Source organism: Rhamphochromis longiceps, linkage group LG23 (genome assembly GCF_057381845.1).
Source record: "Rhamphochromis longiceps isolate RC_006_pf linkage group LG23, R_longiceps_female_GT1.1, whole genome shotgun sequence".
NCBI lineage: Eukaryota > Metazoa > Chordata > Actinopteri > Cichliformes > Cichlidae > Rhamphochromis > Rhamphochromis longiceps.
In genome coordinates this window covers 42,352,602-42,376,017 of record NC_140578.1, presented here as the reverse complement: position 1 = coordinate 42,376,017, position 23,416 = coordinate 42,352,602, and the positions used below count along the sequence as shown (strand labels likewise).

General features: G+C 42.7%; 1 protein-coding gene across 1 annotated transcript in view; it reads left to right on the top strand.

Moving 5' to 3' along the window:
* The first annotated feature begins 1,336 nt into the window (after window positions 1-1,336).
* The window catches only part of LOC146642692 (voltage-gated delayed rectifier potassium channel KCNH8-like), a 55,313-nt gene continuing 33,233 nt past the window's right edge, over window positions 1,337-23,416 (top strand). Inside the window, exon 1 of the mRNA XM_085397606.1 lies at window positions 1,337-1,649. Coding sequence (XP_085253732.1) covers window positions 1,574-1,649 — 76 coding nt within the window. The 5' untranslated portion in view covers window positions 1,337-1,573. The remainder of the gene's footprint in view (window positions 1,650-23,416) is intronic.

Below are 23,416 nucleotides of genomic sequence, written 5' to 3'. Positions count from 1 at the left end.
TTTTCAACCACATTTCCAATCCCAAGCACTTCAACATAAGGAAAACCTGTCACATCAGCAAATGCAGAGGGTGGGCCTCCATCCACATCCTGGCACTATCTGCACCATCCCAGCTAATGTCGAACGAAAAGAGGGCTGCACTCTGGATGTGCTGCCACTCACAGCGCTGACATATAGACGGGGATCCATTAAGACTCACAGAACCAGGGTGTAAGTGGCAGTCTAATCTTTTGACTGATGGAGAAAACTAGCCCAGTGACAGGAAGCCTGCACAGAGAGAAAATGCAAATGCCACATAATGTCATCATCTCATTTGGCAAACCACATCTGTATCACACTGCATATTATTTGATATGTTTATATTAGAAAAATGCATAAAAAACAGTATTATTATCACGCTCACTTTCAGCTCCATATTCTGGACTGTACCAGATTAAGCTTGTATCATTCACAGTTCAGTTCATCCTCTGTCTGAAAACAAACTATTTTGACTTCCTTTTCACTCACTTAAGCCAGCTGTTTTCTGATTGGCTGCCCCTTGCAAACAAAAGATGTGAACAGTAGATGGGTGGGACTTTGTGCTCACAGCTAAAGCTGCTGCATGAAATGACCATATTAGGTATATCTCCTCCCTTCCATGTCAACAACCAACCAAATAAACAAACAACTAGCAAACCAAACATAATAGACCTCATGCCATGTTTAACCTTAGCATCTATTATTGTAAAAGTATGCAAATGACAGAAAATACGGAGAAGTATAATGTGTTCCCACTGATCTAACTGCACACATAAGCACATGGCTTTTGTATATTTGAGTGGATTGTGGATTCTAATATATATAATCATACTGATGGGAGTTTTTAACAGTTTTCGTGTCCATCCTGACTAAATTATTCATTTGTTCTTTGAGTGACAAATGTTGCAGCTTCAAGTGTGAAACGTGGCAGACAATGCTGGTAATAGTTAATCACGCAGTGTAAACAGTAAGGACAATATGACACTTTAATTTACCAGCTTTAAATAGACACTCCATCAGAACATCAAAGCAGGGACGGTGAAGACAGATTGATAGAATTTCAAAGACAGGAGGTAAAGGGAGGGGTGCGATGGTAGAGGGGCCAAAATTGGGTGAAAAAAAGAAAACTGTGAGTGGAAATGGTCATTTAGCCTGAGAGGAGAGTGTCTGGAAAGGAATAAAGTGTTTGTGTTAGAGAGGCAGAGAGAAAGAGCGAGCGGGAAGGGGAGGAGGAAAGAGGGATGGCTATGCAGTACATCCGTGCGTAAATGTGACCATCCGCGCCGTGGTCCTTCCATCCCCCCTTCATCCCTCCGTCCTCACCCCTGTAGCCTCCAGCGGCTCCTCTCTCCTCCTATAAGCCCAGATCACCTGCTCGGTGGTCGGTGGTCAGCTTTGGACCGTGGAGTCCCGGGTTTCTCGGCTCGGCGCCCTCCTCCAGGGGTTAGGAGGAGCGCCGGGGGCATCCTCGAGGTTTCTGCCGGGCTTCGTGTCAACCGCCAGCGAGAGCCATGGCTCAGAGCGCCGGGAAAGACGAGGCTCGACCCGCTCCCGGATGCCCGTGATGCGGGGTCTGATCGCGCCACAGAACACCTTTTTGGATACTATCGCCACTCGTTTTGATGGCACCCGTGAGTACATGCCTTCCCCGAAGCCTCTAAATTTTATTGTGCGCAATGGACATTTACAGCACTTTATATATCACTGACTTATTTACTTACTCGGATCTATGAAAACATTTTTTAAAATAAAAGATTAAAATATCCAAACTGTACAGAGTGCTCCTCCGGGGACATGCAAAGTGCTTGATGGGGATCTAGGACACTTGAAGCTTGCCGATTCTTTAATGAATGAGCAATGATGAATGAAACAAAGCCCAGACTATTGTTTAACATATGAAAAATTCATCAAGCGCCTACCTGAGACGCCAGCATATAGAGATAATTTTGCATAGGCTACTTGATAATTCAGACTTGGCCAAAGGAGTTTAATGCACTGAGTACATGGCTCTTATTGTAAGTTTACAATGCATTAAAACCCAAATTAGTCGTATTGGATCATAGCTTTCCCGGTGCCAATTTATTATTACATCACTGTATCCATGATAAGTTGAGCTTTACAGCACTGATTCCTCATATAACACACCAGAGTTTCTATGTCTAATAGATATAGATAATGTGTTGTAAGTACTTGAAAGGTTGTATCTGATACATGTCAGTCTGCTCAAAATGCTTCAGTTTACCATGCCACACCCTTTATCAGTCATCTCATTCAAGCACGGTTGAATTAACTTGCTAATGGACTCCAGGCAGCACAGTGGTGCTGCGCAGTCAGCCGGCCTTTCTGTGTGCAGTTTGGATTGTTCCGGCTTCCTCCCACAGTCCACAGACCATGCTTGGGGATTCTAAATTGGCTGTTGATGTAAGAGTGTGTGGTTGTCTGTCTCTCTGTGTTAGCTCCCTGATGGACTGGCGACCTGTCCAGGGTGTGCCCTGCCTTGGGCCCTATGATAGCTGGGATAATCTTCATGATCCCAACTTGGATAAGCGGTTAAGAAAATGGACGGATGGAGCCCAGAGGGGCAAAAAACATGCTGTCAAACCCCGATTAACGTCCTGGTCCTTCCACTCTCAGTGCAATGTTTTTATCTTTTCTCAGCTAGCTTGCTGTGTTGTTATTGTTGTTGTTGTTGTTTTTAAAATTTATGAGTGTATAACCTAATTATGAAGGTCTTGGAAATCAGGACTTGATTTAAAATCCTTCTTACATTTGCCAAGGAGGTTATGTGACTGGCCCGGCTTGTTTGTTTGTAAACAGGATCACTTAAAAAGTTGCACATGGATTGGCATGAAAACTTTTTAGCAGAGATGAGGCTTAGCCCAACTCACAAGTGATTAAAGTTTGGAGTCAATCCTGATCTAGAGCTGGGACTTTTTGGAACAGTTTCGACATGTTATGTCACAAATAAACTTGAAATGTGAAATCATATCCTTCTGGATCTGGGACCTGTGGAGGGAATTTTCAATCTTGATGGACATATTGAGTCCAACCAACAGTCCATTTTCCTCTCTTTATCTTATTCAGATTCACAAGGGTTGGAGCCTATCCAGTAGTTATAGGGTGAAAGGACCTGGACAGGCAGCCAGTGTATTGCCCAGCTAATGCTTTTTTTGTTTGTTCATACTGGAGATTTTGGCCATCTCGAGTTTTTGCCTCTCGAAATGAGCCTTGACATCTTGCTCTGCGAGAAAAACATTTCAAATTGTTAGATCTGCTATAAAAGTCACCATAGATCTATTCATAAAGTAATGGTGCCACCTGAACTCATTCAAAATGCTCTGACATGCGATTTTCCTTTAAACTAAACATCTTCAGAGTAACACTGTTTTAAAAGAAAATAAGCACATTCAGTCAGAGTGTTTTACTGGGACTGTCAAACCAATTAAAACCCAGCCTTTTATTATTATTCACCTGTTCTCACATTCACTGCAAAATTGCTGCACTGTGCATTAGGCTCACAAATATTGCTGTCAATCAGCACATACAGTTGCTTAAGAGAGTTACATAACACAGACCTGAAGGTGTAAATTAAAAGCCTGGACTGAGAGCCGATGCACTGTAACCGCAAGATCTGTTTTCTGAGCTCTAAGTTGAATAAATACACAAAATAAATGTCATTTGTGTCGATTTTTGTTTCCTGCTGCAAAGTGCTACGGAAAACTCAAAAGTCTAATAATATTCAGTATGCAGTGTTTTCTGCGAGGCCCGTGCAGTTGAAGTCTCATGAGATAGCACTGATTCAATTAGATATTTTTTTTCATTTTGTGTCAACAGCAATCAGTTCAACTCTAAAGTGAGAGCAGAGCAGATTGTTTCTGATCACTTCTTCCAGTCGCCCGGCGGTCCCAGTGCGCAGGCTGGCAGGAGGAAATCCATTAGACACACTGTTTGAGTAAGCAGGGATTTCACCCACTTCATTAAGACTTGAGGAGTTGTCCACCTGCTTTTCTTATCAAAAGAAATATAAAGCTTACCCTTCATTAGGAACTGGCCCTGGATTTCAAAATTATTTAACCCAGCTAACAAGAAAGGGTATGCATCTGTGCTTTCTGCAGAATTAAAGTTTGGATCATCCAGGAATCAGAAGGTCCGAGGCAGCAGCTTTAGTACCCATCAAAAAGATGCCACAGGGGGACAGAGTCCACAGAGCACCAGGAAAGCTTCCATTAGCCCTCCAGCATGTATCACCACAGACCTAAAGAGCTAGTCTGCTGTTCGCCGTTCATTTCTGGTGTTTGGTGGACAGTCTGAGACTCTAGGACATAAACCACAGGCTGCCTCCACATGTAACCATCACATGAAAGCATGCAGTGTCTCCTGGTGTTTCATCAGGAGGAGGGATCCAAAAGGCCAAACAAAATGTACTCAATAGGTACATATTCATTTTATACCAAGGACATTTTCCTTAATGATTATTTGAATAAATAATCCTTTGATTTCATATATTTACTCAAATTATAGCAGGGGTGGACAGTGTGCCATGCCTTTCTCTCCTCAGCTTAAAGTTTTTGCTTCTTTTTCAATATCAGTCTTGAAAAAATTCACTCTCACTTCCAAACTGATTCCATCTGATCTTGCATGCAAAACATTAGCAGTGATGATCAAAATTGCATACTTGCAATGATATTGGACATGTTTACTGGAAAAAAAGAATCCTAGGAACAACTTATGCAAGTACATTTTGAGGCGCTGTTATTGGCTGGAAACTGCTGTAAAACATATAAACATATCTGCTGTACTATTGCAGGAAAGGTTATTGGAAATTCAAATTCCCTTCCTTATATACATAAGCTACTGTCTTGAGGTTTGGAGGAACAACACACACACAAATCAGTTTTGATACCACAGAAAGGAGCATTACAAATAGTGAACACTGACTATCATGAACCAACTGATGATTTATTTATACAGATTTATTCAACTCCCATGCTCTCGAGAGATTCTGCGTACTTTAATCCTGCACAAATAATGCATAAAGTAACAAAAAAGGAGGAAACTCCAGAGTTTGTTTAATATTAGAATCTGCGTGAAATAAGACGAGTGTGGCGTACATTCAAACACAAGCGGAAAAAACATTTACAACAAAAGTAAAATAAATATGTGTGTTGGTGCAGAAGTTAAACAGGAAATAACTGATGTAAAAAAATACTGTGTGTGATAATTCCACTTTTGACTTATCACATTTATCTATCCGTTCTTTGAGTTGCATATATTTAACACTGACTCGAACCAACCTAAAATGATGCTCCTTGCTACAAAAAGCTGATAATAAGAGCAGATCACAGTGACAGAATTTCAATAAGTGGCTTCAATGAGGCATGATTAAACACGTGTAAGCATTAATCATAAACGGAATCAGCTACGGGGGATAAACGCGTGAATAGATTGGATGAATGTTGACTTTTGATAAGCAGAAGCTCTTCATGCTTGAACAGCCGCATGTGAATGATGTCTGGGATGATGGTAATGTTGACTTTCTCATTCATGAATTCCCCTCTGCTCCTAACCTTTAACAGGCCATTGGTAAAACCACAGAGGTGGAATTTTAAAGAGGGGCTTCTCCAACCATACAACAGTATAACTGTACAATGCTGTCAATGGGGGTGCTGTCAAGAAACTGTCAAAGGGTAGGAATTTAGAGACTTCGGTAACTTTGAGCGAACTTGTCTGTCTTTGTGAAGCTGCTTCAGATGTCAGTGATCTTCACACACTTCACTGGTTTTATTTGTCATTACCTATGCTCGGTGACAGAACAGGGGACCTGTTCTTTGTGACTCACAGTGACTCCTCAAATGCCCGTTACCAGCCGAGCAGAAGAGTATTTTTAGGTTGGATCGTCTTGTCTTTTTTTCATACAACATTAATGGAGCAAGACGAAGCAGGGAGACTCCAGGGAATTTCTTGATTTCCTTTCGTTCATTTTAGGAGAAAGCTTAAAATGAAAAATCAACTCTCTTTTAACCCAGAGATACCTCAGTCCACATCATGCATATTTAAACGTACAAAGTCAGCCGTTTAATAACAGTTTGATAGCAAATCTCGGAAAATGTTGAAGGTAGCTGTCAGCTTTGTGGCGACAGATTTTTAACAATTAGGCTTTTGTTCAACAGTATTTTTTAATTTCATGGTTTCTGACTTTAGAAAATGTAGTATAGACTCCTCATTCAGTCTTAACTTTTGGCTGGGAGTGAGTTCAGTATGTGTGATGCTCTGACGAAGGTCTGCTAGTTTGAAATAATGGACACTTTAACATACCCGGACAAGGTTGTTGGACCTTCTTTTGCCTTCAGATCTTTCTTAACTCTTTGAAGAACTAATTTAACAAGGTGCTAGAAGAACATACGCTGTGGCATTACCAACAATGCACAAGTGGTACTAAGGGGTCCCAGAAAATATCCTATGTACCGTTACACCACCAGCCTGAACCACTGGTACAAGGTGGGATTGCTTGTTGCTTTTATGTTGCTTAGGCTGAATTCTGACCCTATTGTTCAAATGTAGCAGCAGAACTCAAGCCTCATCAGATAAGATCTGTTGTTCAAATCTTTTATTGGCTTGTTTTGGTGAACCTGTGTGAATTGTAGCCTTAGTTTCTTAGCTGACAGAAGTGGCACCCAGTGTGGTCTTCTGCTGCTGTCCAGCTTCAACATTTTGTGCATTTAGAAATGCTCTTCTGCATACCTCATTATACTCTAGGTATACAGAAGAACGTTTGACTTACTGTTGCCTTCGTATTAGCTCTAAATAGTCTCTTAAATACCTGCTGACCTCTCAAAGCAACAAAACATTTTCATCCAGAGAGCTATGGCTCACGGGATATTTTCCCATCCCTACTCTGATGATCACTTTAAATGTCAGCAGGTTGTTTTGACCATGTATACACACCTAAACTGGGATTGGGTTGCTGCCATGTAACTGGCTGATTAGTTCAACAGGTAGTGACAGATGAGTGCATGTCTTGTAACAGCTTTAGATTTCTGTTTAAATAACTTGTAGGGAAAGGTTCAAACAAGTCACAGCAATTGTGGATGTAAATGAGGCCAACAACAGTCAGGAGCACTTTGCTTTTGGTTCTTAGCTTGGTGTAACTGCAGTATTTAAAGCTGGTCTGATTTCAGAATTTATAGAAGATTTATCAAAAATTTACAAAATCAAAATGTAAAAGTGCTTGGCAGACCGAGACAATTAACACAGTTATCCATGACACGTGCATTTTTAATTTATGGATGCCTCATTTTTTAAATATCACAGTTATCATCAATACATCATTATTGTGACACCTGAGGCTCGCAGCGTGACCACGTTCTGAATAAATAACATCAGCTGAAAGGTCAACAGAGAGGCCAACAAAAGCTGCGGGAATATATGTAAATGTATGCGTCGGCTGTCAGCATCCAGACGATGTGTCAGATACAGATCAGATGTTAATAACAGGTGATATTTTAGGGGTATACTGCAGGTCACGCTGTTGATAAAAGACCAAAACCCAGATAGTAAAATAGTTCAGACTCAAAATGACACTTTAATGACTAACATTATAAAACCCACACACAAGTACTGCCCAATGACAGCAGGAAAACATTTTAACTGAGCAAATATGGAAGTCCCTTCACCAGAGCAGAGAACATTGAGCACATTTTGTCCAAGTAACTATCAACATATGTAAGAATTAAGTGTTTGCTTTGCATTAATGTTGGCCATGCAGTAGCTTTGAGTTAGCTCACACATCTGCTTGCTTTGCGTTACTGGAGCTTCGTCATACGTAAAGCTGTGGGCTAAATAGTTTTGAAGGTGAAAAGAAGATGAAGATGAAAACGTGTTTTCAGTTACAGTCGAGGAAACGCGTCAGAGAGCGGCTTTAACGACTGCTATCGTCCAGCTGTCAGTGCTCGTGTCTTTATTTGCTTGTTCCCTTTTCATTTCATTGGCTCTCGCACAGACAAATTCAGCTATAAATGGAAGCCAGATTAAACGCATATTAATAATTTTGGTCAACAGTGTGTCTACAGTTTCTGCACTTGATGCTTCAAAATTATCAGTATTTCAAAAGTGACTTCAGCAAACATGTTGTGCTGTGTGCTGGGTTGTGATTGGCTAAATGTCAGTTGCACAAAAAAAAAAGGTGTTACTATATGAGGCAAAGTCACACACGATACTTAAATTATATGAGAAAACATTTAAAAGGGTAAAAAGGAGAGATTGTTTTATATTCTTATATAATATTAGAACTATAATAATTATGGTTCAGTAGACGCCTCCAAACGGGTGCTGCAAACAAACATGTAATGTTTGCGGCCTGTGTGCGTGTGTTAGGCTTACATTGTGCGTGAATGTGCTGTGGCAGGCTGTCGCTGTCAGTGTTATCAGTAGCAGGGTTTATCGGGGTTCCCTAAGCCGCTCAGGGGCTGAGTCTGAGCGGTTTTGTTGTGCAGTTCACACGTTATTACACCTGGATTGTGGTGGGGATGTGACAGGCCTGCCTAGCGCCTGGGGAATGAGCAGAAAATAAAACAAAAACAGAATACTATCACGGCATAAGGCCAAAAGGAAAATGGAGGGGCACAGGAAACCGTTTCCTCTGTAAGCAGATCACGTCTCTGAGGGAAAGTGTCCATGTAACTATGAGGCCGACCGCCGCATGTGTGTGTAATGAGTTCTGTAACCTTGCACACAGTGCAGAAGCAGAAAGCATTGTCACGGCTGGCGGAGTGAGCCGTGTGGAGTGGAGGAAAAGGAGGACCCAAAATGCAGCAAACTGATGATACGAGTGAAGTTTATTTACACGGTGGCAGTGGCAAAAACAGGCAATGAAGCATGAGTAATGACAAACCTAAACTGGGAGAAACTAAAGAGCAAACCTGAAATCTTACAAAACGGAGAGCGGAGCAGAGAGACGCAGACCAAGGACCAGGATACCAAGAAACACAGATGAATGCAGAGATACGCAGAAATACACGGATGAGTGCAGACGAGCCGACGAGGAGCACAGGCAGACACCAACTATAAATACACACACCAGGTAATGAGGAAATGGCACACAGGAGGGGACACAGCTGGAACTTAATGGGCATAACGAGACACAGACCTACAAAGTAAAACAGGAAATCTAGAACCCGAACCGGACACAAGGGGGGAGGACACAGAATAACTAGAACAGAGGGAAATAGTCACAAAACACAAAACGCTGGGTCAACGACCCAGGACCATGACAAGCATCGCACGTTTAGGTGCAAAGATGTGATTCAGCATTTGCAGGAAACTCTTTCTACTCCATTCTTTTATGTTTTCATGAGATTAAAAGTGCAAAGAGGCTCAGTGATATTTTGGTTTTGTGCAACTACTCTTTTGCTTTGTATTAACAGCGCAAAAATATATCTATTCCCAGTATTTCAAAAAAATGATGAGTACAGCGTGGGGTAAAATTGTCCGCAAGCATTCTGTACATTTGGTGAGGGTGTATTTCCATGGCTTGGATTAAGCTCTTTTGTTCCCATTAAGGAGAAGTCTGAATGCTGGTTCCTTGGCTCGGTAACAACCAAGCTAATCACAGCTTTGGATGTGGGATTAAGAATGTGGATGTCATCTTCTAGAAAATGACTGCATCCATAACAAACAGAGACAGAAAAATGCTTACAAAAAAATCAAGAACCAAGGCTGAAGATAATGTGCTGTCAGGGTTCTCAAAGAAATAACGCTTGAATTAATACATTGTTTTCTTTGTTAAAATGCTCCACGGGTTCCCTGTGGAGTTTTTGACCGAGTAGTAGTGCTTTGGAGGAATGCTTTTATGAACATGTTACTTACTCTAGGTTGTGTATAAAAGATGGATAAAGCCACCATCATGTCACTTATCAAATTTAGCTTTTTGGTTACATTTTTTTGTTTGTTTGTTTAGTTTGTGTTTAGAGCCATTAGTGAGCAAATTTGGAAGAGAAGGTAGAGTTATCAGCTAATGCTAGCAAGCTTGCTATGTTAGCAAGGTGTATCTTTATGCTTTTAGCATGGAAGACTATGGAAACTAACTTATTTTGAAGCTCAGTCACACTAGAGTAAAATAAGACAGCAAACTGCTGTAACAAGGAAAGATTAGTGGCTGCCCATATGATCAGCTGACTGGGCTGAATTTAGTTTTGCTACTTTTTAGCCGTTGGAGGTCAAATGTAAGTAGTTGCACAACTAGTTGGATACCCAGAGATTCAGTGTGCAACACCCTAAACTTCTGGGTGAAGACTTTCAATCACAAGTTTGACTCTGCAATCCAACTGATTGCAGTCTCACAAATACTTTCCATCCAGTTGATAAATGCAGAGAGACTGCCAACACCACATAATGGTGGCTATATCCATCTTTTATATAAAACCTAGAATAAACAACACATTCATTAAAGCATTACTCAAGCACAGTTTGTCTGTGATGCATCTCTTTGCAATAGATGACTCGACTCAGCTAGTTGCCAACTTGTTGCATTCTGGTTATTCCTATATAAACGCAGGGTTGCAAAGTGATTTGGTCATTTTGCAGCAGCTACCTCACTATTTGTGGATGACTTTCTTAATTTCTGTTTTAAATCTATGAGGTTCTGGCTGGACTGGGAATGGAAGTTAGTTAATGTGAATCATAGACAGCAGCAGATTGTTGCTGGCTTTTCACAGTTAACTGCTGCATTATCACAAACAGATTGCATGCAATTGCCACTCAACTCCACTCAATCTCAAACGGACAGCAGACTGAATCTTGTTGTCGTTTTATTTCCACCTTGATGCGCCAAAGGCACTTTGACAATGACAACTGGCTGGGAGTGGCTGTGGACCCTAACCCATCTTCAAAGCAACCATGTCAAAGGCGCACAGTTGCAATAAATGCATGTGGTTATGCCTGGGTCTCCAACTCCTGTTGTCCCTAGTGTGCCATCTTTTAGCTCTTGGGTGTTGCTGCTTTGGACTCAGATGCATTCATGCATACATGCTACACAGTCCTACACATTCCTACTGACAGTTTACAGGAGCTAAACTTGGAAGAACACTACAGAAGAACTGCTAGGCTTGAATAAAAATTGTCAGGGTGCCTTTATTTAGTGCTAAGCGATACTGCAAATTTTAGTTTTGGTCCAATACCACGTAAATACAGGACTGAGCTTACTTACTAAGCTTAGAGGACAGAAAGAAATATTGATCCTATCGGGTTAGTATCGATCTGATACCAATACCAGCACTGGTGTCAATACCAGCGCTGTATCCAAACAGATATTTGGATTGCTTTGTTTTAAAACATCATTGTCAGTAATTACAAATGTGGTAACCATTTTTGTTATTTCATTTTCCAAAAATACCCATTGTGGGATTTTTCTATCACATCACCCTGAAAGTTTAAGAGTCCCAGTACAATCTCCTAATGTAGCCTCATTTGAAACCCTACCTTTGTTCTTTTTCAAAATAGGCTCACTGCTATTAAATATTAATATATTCTTTCCTTCATTCTTCCATTTAATCATTTCAAATGTACAAGGCTATTTTTCTGGGTGAAGTGATTCATCAAATCCCATTATATTCTGTCACACTCTTCAGAATCGCCGGATTCTTACATGTGAAATTATTGAGCTTCTCCCTCTCCTGCTGCCTGACAGACCAGCTTGAATGATCAGGTGTTATTACAGCTGGTTTCTACGGCAGCACACCTGGTAAAAACTGACAAGAAGGAGACAGCACCAGCGTGGCTGCTGTCAGTGCCCGTCTACCCGGCTTTGTATGAGTAACGCGGCTTCACACTTGTTACATCTCAAGCTTCACCGTGGTCCGTTGTTCATAAAGCTGTACATTAGGAGAGAAAAAAACAAACGCAGAAAAAAACAGCTGCTGGGAACATGAGTCTGTCATGCTGGGCTTTTCTGAGCTCATAGTCAGCAAAAACATGCTTTCGCCGGCTTCGCAGCTGCCTTTAGCTAAGCACAGCCACAAAATTACACTTCACTGATTGATATGCCCTTCTGCAGTCAGCAGCACCATATGGCCTTTATACAGAAACATACATTTCCTCCTACATATTGTGGAAAAATAATGGCCATGATGGATGGGTGAGTGAAAATAATGTTTGAACTGATTTACTTACAATGTTTGTTTGTAGGTGGCGGCGAACTAAATTTGGAGTGAAAGAAATGAATGCACGACTTCACTCAGCAACTTTTTCTTTCAGCCAATAACCAAAGCTTATATTTACAGTTTTGCCTCCCAGCAATCATAAAAAATAAAAGAAACAAGCTCTTTAAAAGAATTGCCAGCATTTGGGGAAATAAACATCACTGTTTTGCCATCAGTTAGATCAGAAGTTTGATACTATTGAATCCCAGGTGACTCAGGCCTCGAGACAGGTCGGCAACCACGTGACAATTACAGGTTGCTAGGAAGAAATGTGTTTCCCCACTACCAGCAGCAAGCAAATTAAACTTTTATATATCATAAAGTCTTTTAACAGTTGCTGGAAGTCCATCCATTTTCTTCCCTTTCTCTAATTCAGTGCTGTAGCCGGTTTGGACTCAGCTCCCAGCTAACCCAGAACATCCTCATTTAAATTAAATTAAATTTGGAAATAATTTGTAACACTTTTTCTGAACAGGAAGCTCCATTTTTATAAGAGTATAGTTCCTTTGCTGTGCATGGTGTATTCCAGGAGACCAATAAATAATACAACTTGACGTTATCACCTTATTATCCTCCCTTTAGTCAGCGTTTTGCTGTGTAGCTGCACGACTTAGGGTGCAAAAAAGTAAAGCAGCATTCATCTTCTCATCTAACTCGCAGAAATTGTGGCTTTCTCATACAGCAAAGTGAAAAAAAAAGTTTTCACAGGACTCATTGCATCCGAAAAGCTAAGAACACCCCACGATTTAGTGGCTTTTAGAACCACCTTGTCAGCAATTGTTATTGCTTTCTTTATTTTGTTGTTATTGCCACTCCTCTTTGCAACCATCTTGCAATGCCGTTCAATGTTTATTTACAGTGTTTTTATCTTCATTCTTTTATGAAGAATGGGTGTGCGGTGTGTGCTGACAACTGCCTCAGGATTTGAGTTGAGGTCTCGACTTTGACTGGATCACAGGAAACACCTTGATTCTTTTCTTTTTCGGCCATTGTTGCTGTGTTTAGGGATCATTGTCCTGTTGCACGTTCTAGTTTGGGTCAGACTTTAACTGTCCCCACATTTAGCCTCACATTTGACTCTAGAATACTTTCGTATGCAGAGGAGTTCATGGTTGACTCAGTGACTGCAAGGTGTAAAGGTCCTGTGGCTCCAACAAGGTCAACTCATCACTACGCCACCACCGTGCTCAACAGTTTCGATCAAGTGTTTGTGCTGATATGTTTAGTTTTCTCTGTTATGACCAGGCATCTTCACTTTGATCTCATCTCTCCAGAGGACATTGTTCCAGAGGTCTTTTGGCTTGTTCAGATGCAGTTTTATAAGCTTAAGCCATAATGGCATGAACTTTTTGAAGAGAAGAAACTTTCTCCTGGCACCATTTTTTTCTAATTGTACTGTCATGAACTTTAACATTTAACATGCTAACTGTAGCTGTAGCTCTTTGTTTTGTTTTTGTAGTTTCTCTGAGCATTGCATAGCCTGACCTTTGGTGGAATTGACTGGGTATCCACGCCTGAGGAGACTGAGACATTGTGTTAACACACCTGAATGCTCCAGACCAGCAAACTGCCAAAACTTTAGTTTTTTTTAAGAGATGCTCACACTGGCTGGTTATCAGCCAATCAAACGCAGTTGATTAGTAGCATTAGTAGCAGAAGCGGAGACAGGGACTGCTACAGAGAGGCCAAGTACAGGTTCACTAAAGAAGTGGACATTGCCAAACATCAGCACTCTGAGAAGATGCAGCAGCAGATCTCAGAGAATGACTCGGCCTCTGTGTGGAAAGGTTTTAGGAATATTACAAACTACAAGCCTAAAACCCCCCACTCCACTGATGACTTGCTCTTAGCCAACACCCTTAACGACTTCTACTGTCGTTTTGATGAGCCATCAGGCAGCCTTCACACCTCCAACGACCCCAACAATAGAGGCACTTTGGACACTCATTCCCCCACCTCTCCCCCCTCCATAGAGCCATCACCACCTTCAAACTGTTTACCTGCAACACCCGCCCCCTCACCCCACACAAAAGAGGATTTCACACCACCTCCTCCGACCACAACTCTTCATATTCATGAAGCAGATGTGAGGAAGCAGTTTAGGAGTCTGAATGCTCGGAAAGCTCCCGGCCCAGACGGTGTGTCTCCTGCCACCCTCAGACACTGTGCAAACGAGCTGGCCCCAGTGTTTTCTGGCATCTTCAACTCCTCACTGCAGGCATGTCATGTGCCTGCCTGCTTCAAGTCCTCTACCATAATCCCTGTCCCCAAGAAACCTAGGATCACTGGACTAAATGACTACAGACCCGTGGCTCTGACATCTGTGGTCATGAAGTCATTTGAGCGCCTAGTTCTCTCCCATCTCAAGACCCTCACGGCCCCCCTCCTGGACCCCCTGCAGTTTGCATATAGAGCCAACAGGTCTGTAGACGACGCCATCAACATGGCCCTACACTTCATCCTGCAGCATCTGGACTCCCCAGGAACCTACGCCAGGATCCTGTTTGTGGACTTCAGCTCTGCCTTCAACACCATCCTTCCAGACCATCTCCGAGGCAAGCTTTCCCAGATGAATGTGCCTGATCCCATCTGCCGGTGGATCACTGACTTCCTGACGGACAGGAAGCAGCACGTGAGGCTGGGAAAGAATGTCTCGGACTCCCGGACCATCAGCACCGGCTCCCCTCAGGGCTGTGTTCTTTCTCCTCTGCTCTTCTCCCTGTACACCAACTGCTGCACCTCCACCCACCAGTCTGTCAAGCTAATCAAGTTCGCAGATGACACCACCGTCATTGGGCTCATCTCTGACGGGGATGAGTCTGCCTACAGGAGGGAGGTTGAACGTCTGGTGTCTTGGTGCAGCCACAACAACCTGGTGCTGAATGCCCAGAAGACAGTGGAGATTATTGTGGACTTCAGGAAGCACACAGCCCCACTCCCCCCCATCATCCTGACTGACACCCCCATCACCTCTGTGGACTCATTCCGCTTCCTGGGTACCACCATCACCCAGGACCTGAAGTGGGAGCCCACCATCACCTCCGTCATCAAGAAAGCCCAGCAGAGGATGTACTTCCTGAGGCAGCTGAAGAAATTCAACCTGCCAACACGGACGATGATGCAATTCTACACTGCAATCATCGAGTCCATCCTCTCCTCCTCCATCACCGTGTGGTACGCTGGAGCCACTATCAGGGACAAACAGAGACTGCAGCGTGTTGTGCGCTCTGCTGAGAAGGTGATTGGCTGCAGACTCCCATCTCTGCAGGACCTGTACACCTCCAGGACTCTGCGGCGTGCAGCCCGGATCTCAGCTGACCCTTCTCACCCTGGACACAGTCTGTTTGACCTGCTCCCCTCAGGCAGGAGGCTCCGGTCCATTCGCACCAGAACCTCTCGCCACAAGAACAGTTTCTTCCCCTCTGCTGTTGGACACATGAACAATAACCACATGACTGTCCCCGCCACTAACACATGACCCTACGCTGTGTCACTGCATCATTTCATGTCTGGCACTGATCACCACCTGCACTCATGTATATATCTTTCTACGTAGCACTCATAACTCTTACTCTCATGTATATATGTTTGGCACTGATCACCACCTGCACTCATGTATATATCTTTCTACGTAGCACTCATAATTCTTATTCTCATGTATATATCTCATGTATATCTCATGCACATATCTTTCTTTCTACATAGCACTTTAATTCTTATTGTCTGCACTGAAGCACCGCAGCAATTTCCTAATGTTGTAAACCTCAACATCTGGCAATAAACCCATTCTGATTCTGATTCTGATTCTGATTTGGCTGCTATTCTTTTATTATGTTATGAAAACTTTATTTTTCACATGTCTGTGTCACAATAAATGAGATTTTATTGAGCCATATATTTAATGATGACACAATATGCACAAATATGTTTTTTTTGTCAGTTAATTATTCTGATTTACAACTTCAGTGTACTGCCTCGGAGAAGTATGTGACTTTCCATGAGCCTCTAGCACTGAGAGGCAGTTTGTATTTATGTCTGAGTAGTGCTTCAAGGTCTGGCAAGAGCATTTACATTGGGCATGCTTTATTAATGTGCAAATTATAAAATGTCATTGTCCCCAGTTATTTAAGCAATCTCCCTTTATATGCATCTATTGATCCATCTATTCCTGCTCATCTCATTCAATCATTGGCTCTCTCATCCTGTATTGCTCACATTCTTCAAAGTGGTTGCTCCAGTCCCCCAGATTCATGCATGCATGGACTTTAATGATCTCAATGGAATGAATGCCTTAAGAGTGTGAGTCAGTTATCATACCTAACCCAATGTCTGATAATGAATTATTCAAGGCTGGCTGCATAACTTAAGCTGTCAAAAGATTTGTCATAGCTCTGGCTTATATCATAGCCTGCTCGTCAAGTTACGTATGCTTACATACACACACACTAGCAGTCAAAAGTTTGGACACACATTGTAGATACTCACTGAAGACATCAAATATATGAAGCAAGATATATGGAATTGTGTAGCAAATAAAAATTGATAAATAACTCTAAATATGTTTTATATTTTAGATTCCTCAAAGTAGCGCTGTCAACAAAGCCCTTTGCTTTGTTGACAGCGCTGCAAACCCTTGACCTTCTCTCAATGAGCTTCATGATGTAGTTACCTGAAATGGTTTTCGCTTTACAGGTGTGCCTTTCTTAAGAACCAATCAGCTAAGTAAAGAGAAACAACAGTTCATCATTACTTTAAGAGCTGAAGCTCAGTCAGTCTGGAAAATTGCTAAAACTTTCAATGTGTCCTCAAGTGCAGTCGCAAAAACCAGGTGCTACAAGTGCTACAATGAAACTGGCTCACATGAGGACCGGCCCAGGAAAGGAAGACCAAGAGTCACCTCTGCTGCTGAGGATAAATTCATCCGAGTCACCAGCCTCAGAAATCACAAGTTAACAGGACCTCAGATTAGAGCCCAGATACAGTGGCTTGCAAAAGTATTCGGCCCCCTTGAACTTTTCCACATTTTGTCACATTACAGCCACAAACATGAATCAATGTTATTGGAATTCCAGGTGAAAGACCAACACAAAGTGGTGCACACGTGAGAAGTGGAACGAAAATCATACATGAATCCAAACATTTTTTACAAATAAATAACTGCAAAGTGGGGTGTGCGTAATTATTCAGCCCCCTTTGGTCTGAGTGCAGTCAGTTGCACATAGACATTGCCTGATGAGTGCTAATGACTAAATAGAGTGCACCTGTGTGTAATCTAATGTCAGTACAAATACAGCTGCTCTGTGATGGCCTCAGAGGTTGTCTGAGAGAATATTGGGAGCAACAACACCATGAAGTCCAAAGAACACACCAGACAGGTCAGGGATAAAGTTATTGAGAAATTTAAAGCAGGCTTAGGTTACAAAAAGATTTCCCAAGCCTTGAACATCCCACGGAGCACTGATCAAGCCATCATTCAGAAATTGAAGGAGTATGGCACAACTGTAAACCTACCAAGACAAGGCCGTCCACCTAAACTCACAGGCCGAACAAGGAGAGCGCTGATCAGAAATGCAGCCAAGAGGCCCATGGTGACTCTGGACGAGCTGCAGAGATCTACAGCTCAGGTGGGGGAATCTGTCCATAGGACAACTATTAGTCGTGCACTGCACAAAGTTGGTCTTTATAGAAGAATGGCAAGAAGAAAGCCATTGTTAACAGAAAACCATAAGAAGTCCCGTTTGCAGTTTGCCACAAGCCATGTGGGGGACACAGCAAACATGTGGAAGAAGGTGCTCTGGTCAGATGAGACCAAATTGGAACTTTTTGGCCAAAATGCAAAACGCTATGTGTGGAAAACTAACACTGCACATCAGTCTGAACACACCATCCCCACTGTCAAATATGGTGGTGGCAGCATCATGCTCTGGGGGTGCTTCTCTTCAGCAGGGACAGGGAAGCTGGTCAGAGTTGATGGGAAGATGGATGGAGCCAAATACAGGGCAATCTTGGAAGAAAACCTCTTGGAGTCTGCAAAAGACTTGAGACTGGGGCGGAGGTTCACCTTCCAGCAGGACAACGACACTAAACATAAAGCCAGGGCAACAATGGAACGGATTAAAAGCAAACATATCCATGTGTTAGAATGGCCCAGTCAAAGTCCAGATCTAAATCCAATCGAGACTCTGTGGCAAGATCTGAAAACTGCTGTTCACAAACGCTGCCCATCTAATCTGACTGAGCTGGAGCTGTTTTGCTAAGAAGAATGGGCAAAGATTTCAGTCTGTAGATGTGCAAAGCTGGTAGAGACAGACCTTAAAAGACTGGCAGCTGTAATTGCAGCAAAAGGTGGTTCTACAAAGTATTGACTCAGGGGGCTGAATAATTACGCACACCCCACTTTGCAGTTATTTATTTATAAAAAATGTTTGGAATCATGTATGATTTTCGTTCCACTTCTCACGTGTGCACCACTTAGTGTTGGTCTTTCACGTGGAATTCCAATAAAATTGATTCATGTTTATGGCTGTAATGTGACAAAATGTGGAAAAGTTCAAGGGGGCCGAATACTTTTGCAAGCCACTGTAAATGCCACACAGTGTTCCAGTAGCAGACACATCTCTACATCCACTGTTCAGAGGAGACCACATTTGACCACAAAGGCCTGATTCACACAAATCAGGCCTTTGTGGTCAGAAAAAACTACTAAGGAAAAGCAACAAGCAGAAGAGATTTGTTTGGTCACAAGAAACACAAGGAATGGAGATTAGACCAGTGGAAATCTTTGCTTTGGCCTAATGAGTCCAAATTTGAGATCTTTGTTTCCACCTGGCATGTCTTATGCGATGCAGAAAAGGTGAACTGATGGTCTCTACATGCATGGTTCCCACCGTGAAGCATGGAGGAGGAGGTGTGGGGGTGCTTTGCTGGTGATTTATTAAAAACTGAAGGCACACTGAACCAGCATGGCTACCACAGCATCCTGCAACGACATGCCATCCCAACAAGTTTGCGTTTAGTTGGGCCATTGTTTATTTTTTAACAGGACAATGACCCCAAACACACGTCAAGTGTGTAAGGGCTATTTGACCAATGAGGGGAGTGAGTGCTGGCCTCCACAGTCACCTGACCTAAACCCAATCAAGATGGTTTGGGATGAGATGGACCACAGAGTGAAGGCAAAAGGGCCAACAAGTGCTCAGCATCTCTGGGATCTTTTTGGAGTCACTTCCTGCTGGCCATTAAATAGGATTTTAATCAAAGACACCACTGCATCCATCACTTATATACAGTCTGTGGTTTTACTTTTTGCTCCTCCCCTTTGTGAGTGTGGACGCTTCATCTCTTTGCTCTTGAATGCTTTGCTTCTTATATTGATTTTTATTGATTTTTATGCTGATTTTTTCCCTTTTTTCCGTGTGAGCTTACCTGCGATAACTTCTGGACACTTGTAGATCATTAGGACTAGAGTGTTCTTAACAGAAACAGCAACATTTTATGGTTACCTTATCCTCAGCGCTCCGTGTGTCTGTGGCCTAGACACAGCTGAAGCCTGATTACAGCGTCTGGGCACCGAGCAGCCTCAATAGCCTGGAAAGGTGCTAACCGCTAGGCTAACTAGCAACAAGATGCCTTCCCTCTCCACAGATGACTACCACAGCCTCCTGCAGAAGATTGCAGTACTGGAGACAAAAATTCATCGCTTAGAAGTAAACGTGGAGGTAAATGGACTGTGTGGAAATGAAACAACCTTGCCTTTGATTCAAAACAATGGCGATGAGCAAGCTAGTACACAGCTAAGGAGCACAGATAACATGACCAAGAAAGTAGACTCTGTGCATTATTATAAATCCTCAAGTGATAATCCCCCCTTAGACTGTCTTGGTGCAAAACCAAGACATAAATCATGTCTCCTGGAAGGGGGAGGACGTATCACAGGCAGGGCACAGCGAGCTGAAATCTCTGAAACCGACTGGCCTTCACTTCCTACGAGACAGAGAAGCTCTTCTACCCCTGTATACGGGAGGAAACAGGACTGGACAACCGTGAATAGGAAGGTTAACAACAAACCTCCAAAACAACTGAATGTGAAACTGCAGAACAGATTTGCTCCACTATCAAAGGACCCTGGATCTATATCGGACAACCATCCATCTAAAAGCAGCGAAATAAGGTCTGAAAATCTGTTGAAAAGTGAAAGGCCACAGGGAAAGCTAAAGGCTAGGCCTGAAACTCTGATTGTGGGTGACTCTGCCGTAAAGGATGTACAAAGGATGTGCGGTAAGAACACTAAAGTCCTCTGCTTTCCTAACGATATGGTCAACAACCTGAAGGAGAGAATTCTTCAAATTGCAGATGAATATCCAACTGTGACAAACATTGTTCTGCATACAGGGTCAAACGATGTGTCCAAACAACAGTCGGAGGTTCTGAAACGGGACTTTACTGGATTATTAAATACTGTAAACTCTCTGAATGCAGCTGTATTCATCAGTGGACCTGTACCGCCAGTCAGAGGAGGAGACGAGAGATTCAGCAGGTTGTTTACACTGAATAAATGGCTTATATCAGCATGTGCTGACCACTCAGTGCATTTTATCGACAACTTTAATACTTTTTGGGAACGCAGGCATCTGTTCAAAGCAAATGGATTTAATTTTAACAAGTCAGGGGTGAAACTGTTCACCTCCAACTTGTTTTATTCCATACGTCATCCATCCGTGCTTGGTGCCAAGGCTGAGATAAACGAGGAGTTATCTCATAAAGAGGAACAAACAGTACTCCAAGAACAGACAAAGCCCAGCAGAAACCTTGAGGAGGAGCTCCATTTGCCCCCACCCGGGAAGAGCCTCAGAAAGGAGAGACATCCATGGCATCTGAGGAAGAGCCTCAGAAAGGAGAGACATCTAAGGCAAGAAGAGGGGTCCCTATTTGCCTCCAACTCTCTCAACAACACCAACGACCAGGACAAGGGACCACGACCTTCCCCAGTCCCCCAAACCCCTGACAGGCCATCACCCTCCTCCCCCTCCCTTTCTCCCTCCTCCCCACACCTGAAATTCACTGAGGAGATGATGGAGCGGGTCAATGCTGGGCTCAGATCTACCCCCCGTCCCAATCCCTTTTTGTCCCCCATAAACCCCCCACCAGAGCGGCCAAAGGTTCGCCATCGAGCCCCACCCTCAACAGAGCAATCGAAGTCACATTGCCCAGCCTCGCCCCCCTTAGTTCCTCTTCATGCCCTGTCTCCGCAGTCTGATGCGTGATGTGTGAAGGGTCCGGGCTGTGAGGATTATGGCAGTGATGACTTTTCCCAGGAGAAGCTGGGACCCTGTTTACTAGAAGGTTTTAAAATTTCTGTACTTTTAGGTGACAGGAGACATGTGGCCTGGTCAAAACACAGAGAGCTGCACTCTAAAAGATCTTTAAACATAGTAAACATACCTTGTGTGCCACAGACTGCTCCCAAACATGAGGGGACAAGTAATACCTCTAAAACACTTAAGTTGGCTTTATTAAACATTAGATCTCTAGCTGGGAAAACATTTTTAATTAATGATTTAATCACTGAGCACAGCCTTGATTTTATGTTTTTAACTGAAACTTGGTTGGACCAAAGTAACAGTGGAGCTGTTCTCATCGAGACGACCCCTCCTAACTACAGTTTTATCAATGAGGTCAGGGCGAGCAGGAGAGGAGGAGGGGTTGCTGTCTTATTTAATGAATCATTTCAATGTAAGCAGCTATCTCCTGGAAGTTTTCAGTCTTTTGAATATGTGGCTTTACAGCTGAAGGCCCCATCCAAAGTTGTGTTTCTTAATGTTTACAGGCCTCCCAAATACTGCACAGACTTTTTTAATGACCTCAGTGAACTGCTGTCTGTGATCTGTGTTGATTTTGACTGTGTAATTATTGCTGGGGATTTTAACATTCATGTGGACAACCCTCAGGACAAAGGGACTAAAGACCTGAGTAACACTCTGGGCAACTTTGGGCTGACTCAGCATGTAACAGAGGCCACACATAATAGAGGACACACTCTTGACCTACTGATCTCCAAAGGCCTGAGCATTTCAAAGGTTACTGTGTCTGATGTGGGCGTGTCTGATCATTACTGTGTTTTCTTTGAAAGTAAAATCTCAGCCCACATAAATATATCAACAACAGTGATCACAAAACGGTGTATAACTGAACACAGTAGTGCAATTTTTAACCAGGTCTTCCCATTAACACCTGACCTGCCCAGAGGGTCAGTCAATGAGCTCGTCAATAGCTTCAATGCTAACATGTTAAATGTAATGGACACTATTGCTCCCATTAAGGTGAAGGTTATCTCTGGAAGGAAAAAGTCTCCATGGAGAAACTCCACACTGGTGAAAAATGAAAAAAGAGAGTGTAGGAAAGCTGAGCGCAGATGGAGAAAAACAAACCTCCAGGTTCATTGTGACATTTATAAAGAGAAACTTCACAATTATAATTTACAACTGAGGAATGCAAGGAGGTCCTACTTCTCTGACATCATCACTAAAAACAGCCATAATGCTCGGGTCTTATTTTCTACAGTTGACAGGCTAACAAACCCTCCTGTGTCAGTGGCAGCTGAACTTCATTCGACCATGGCCTGCAATGACTTTGCCAAATTCTTCACTGAAAAAATCCAAAAAATTAGACAAGCAATTGGTACATCAACAGCAGATCCAGGATATGTACTGTGTCCACCAAAAAACTGTTTAAACACCATGAAACAGTTTCAACCTATTAACAGCAAAGACCTGGAGGACATCTTAGGTCAACTGAACTCCTCCTCCTGCTGTTTAGATGTCCTGCCAACAAGTTTTTTCAAAAAGGTCTCAAAGACTTTAGAGTCAGACCTGTTACAGATCGTCAACTTTTCTTTATTATCAGGTGTGTTTCCAGAATCACTAAAAACTGCTGTAATCAAACCTATACTGAAAAAGGACAATCTTGACAAGACACAAATGAACAACTACAGGCCGATCTCAAATCTCCCGTTTTTAAGTAAGATAATTGAAAAAGCAGTTTCCCAACAGCTCAGTTACTTCTTAAAACAGAATAATTGCTACGATGCCTTCCAGTCAGGTTTTAGACAGAACCACAGCACTGAAACCGCTCTGACAAAAGTGTTTAATGACATATGTCTGAATACAGACAGTGGAAAAATGTCAGTCCTAGTTTTACTGGATCTC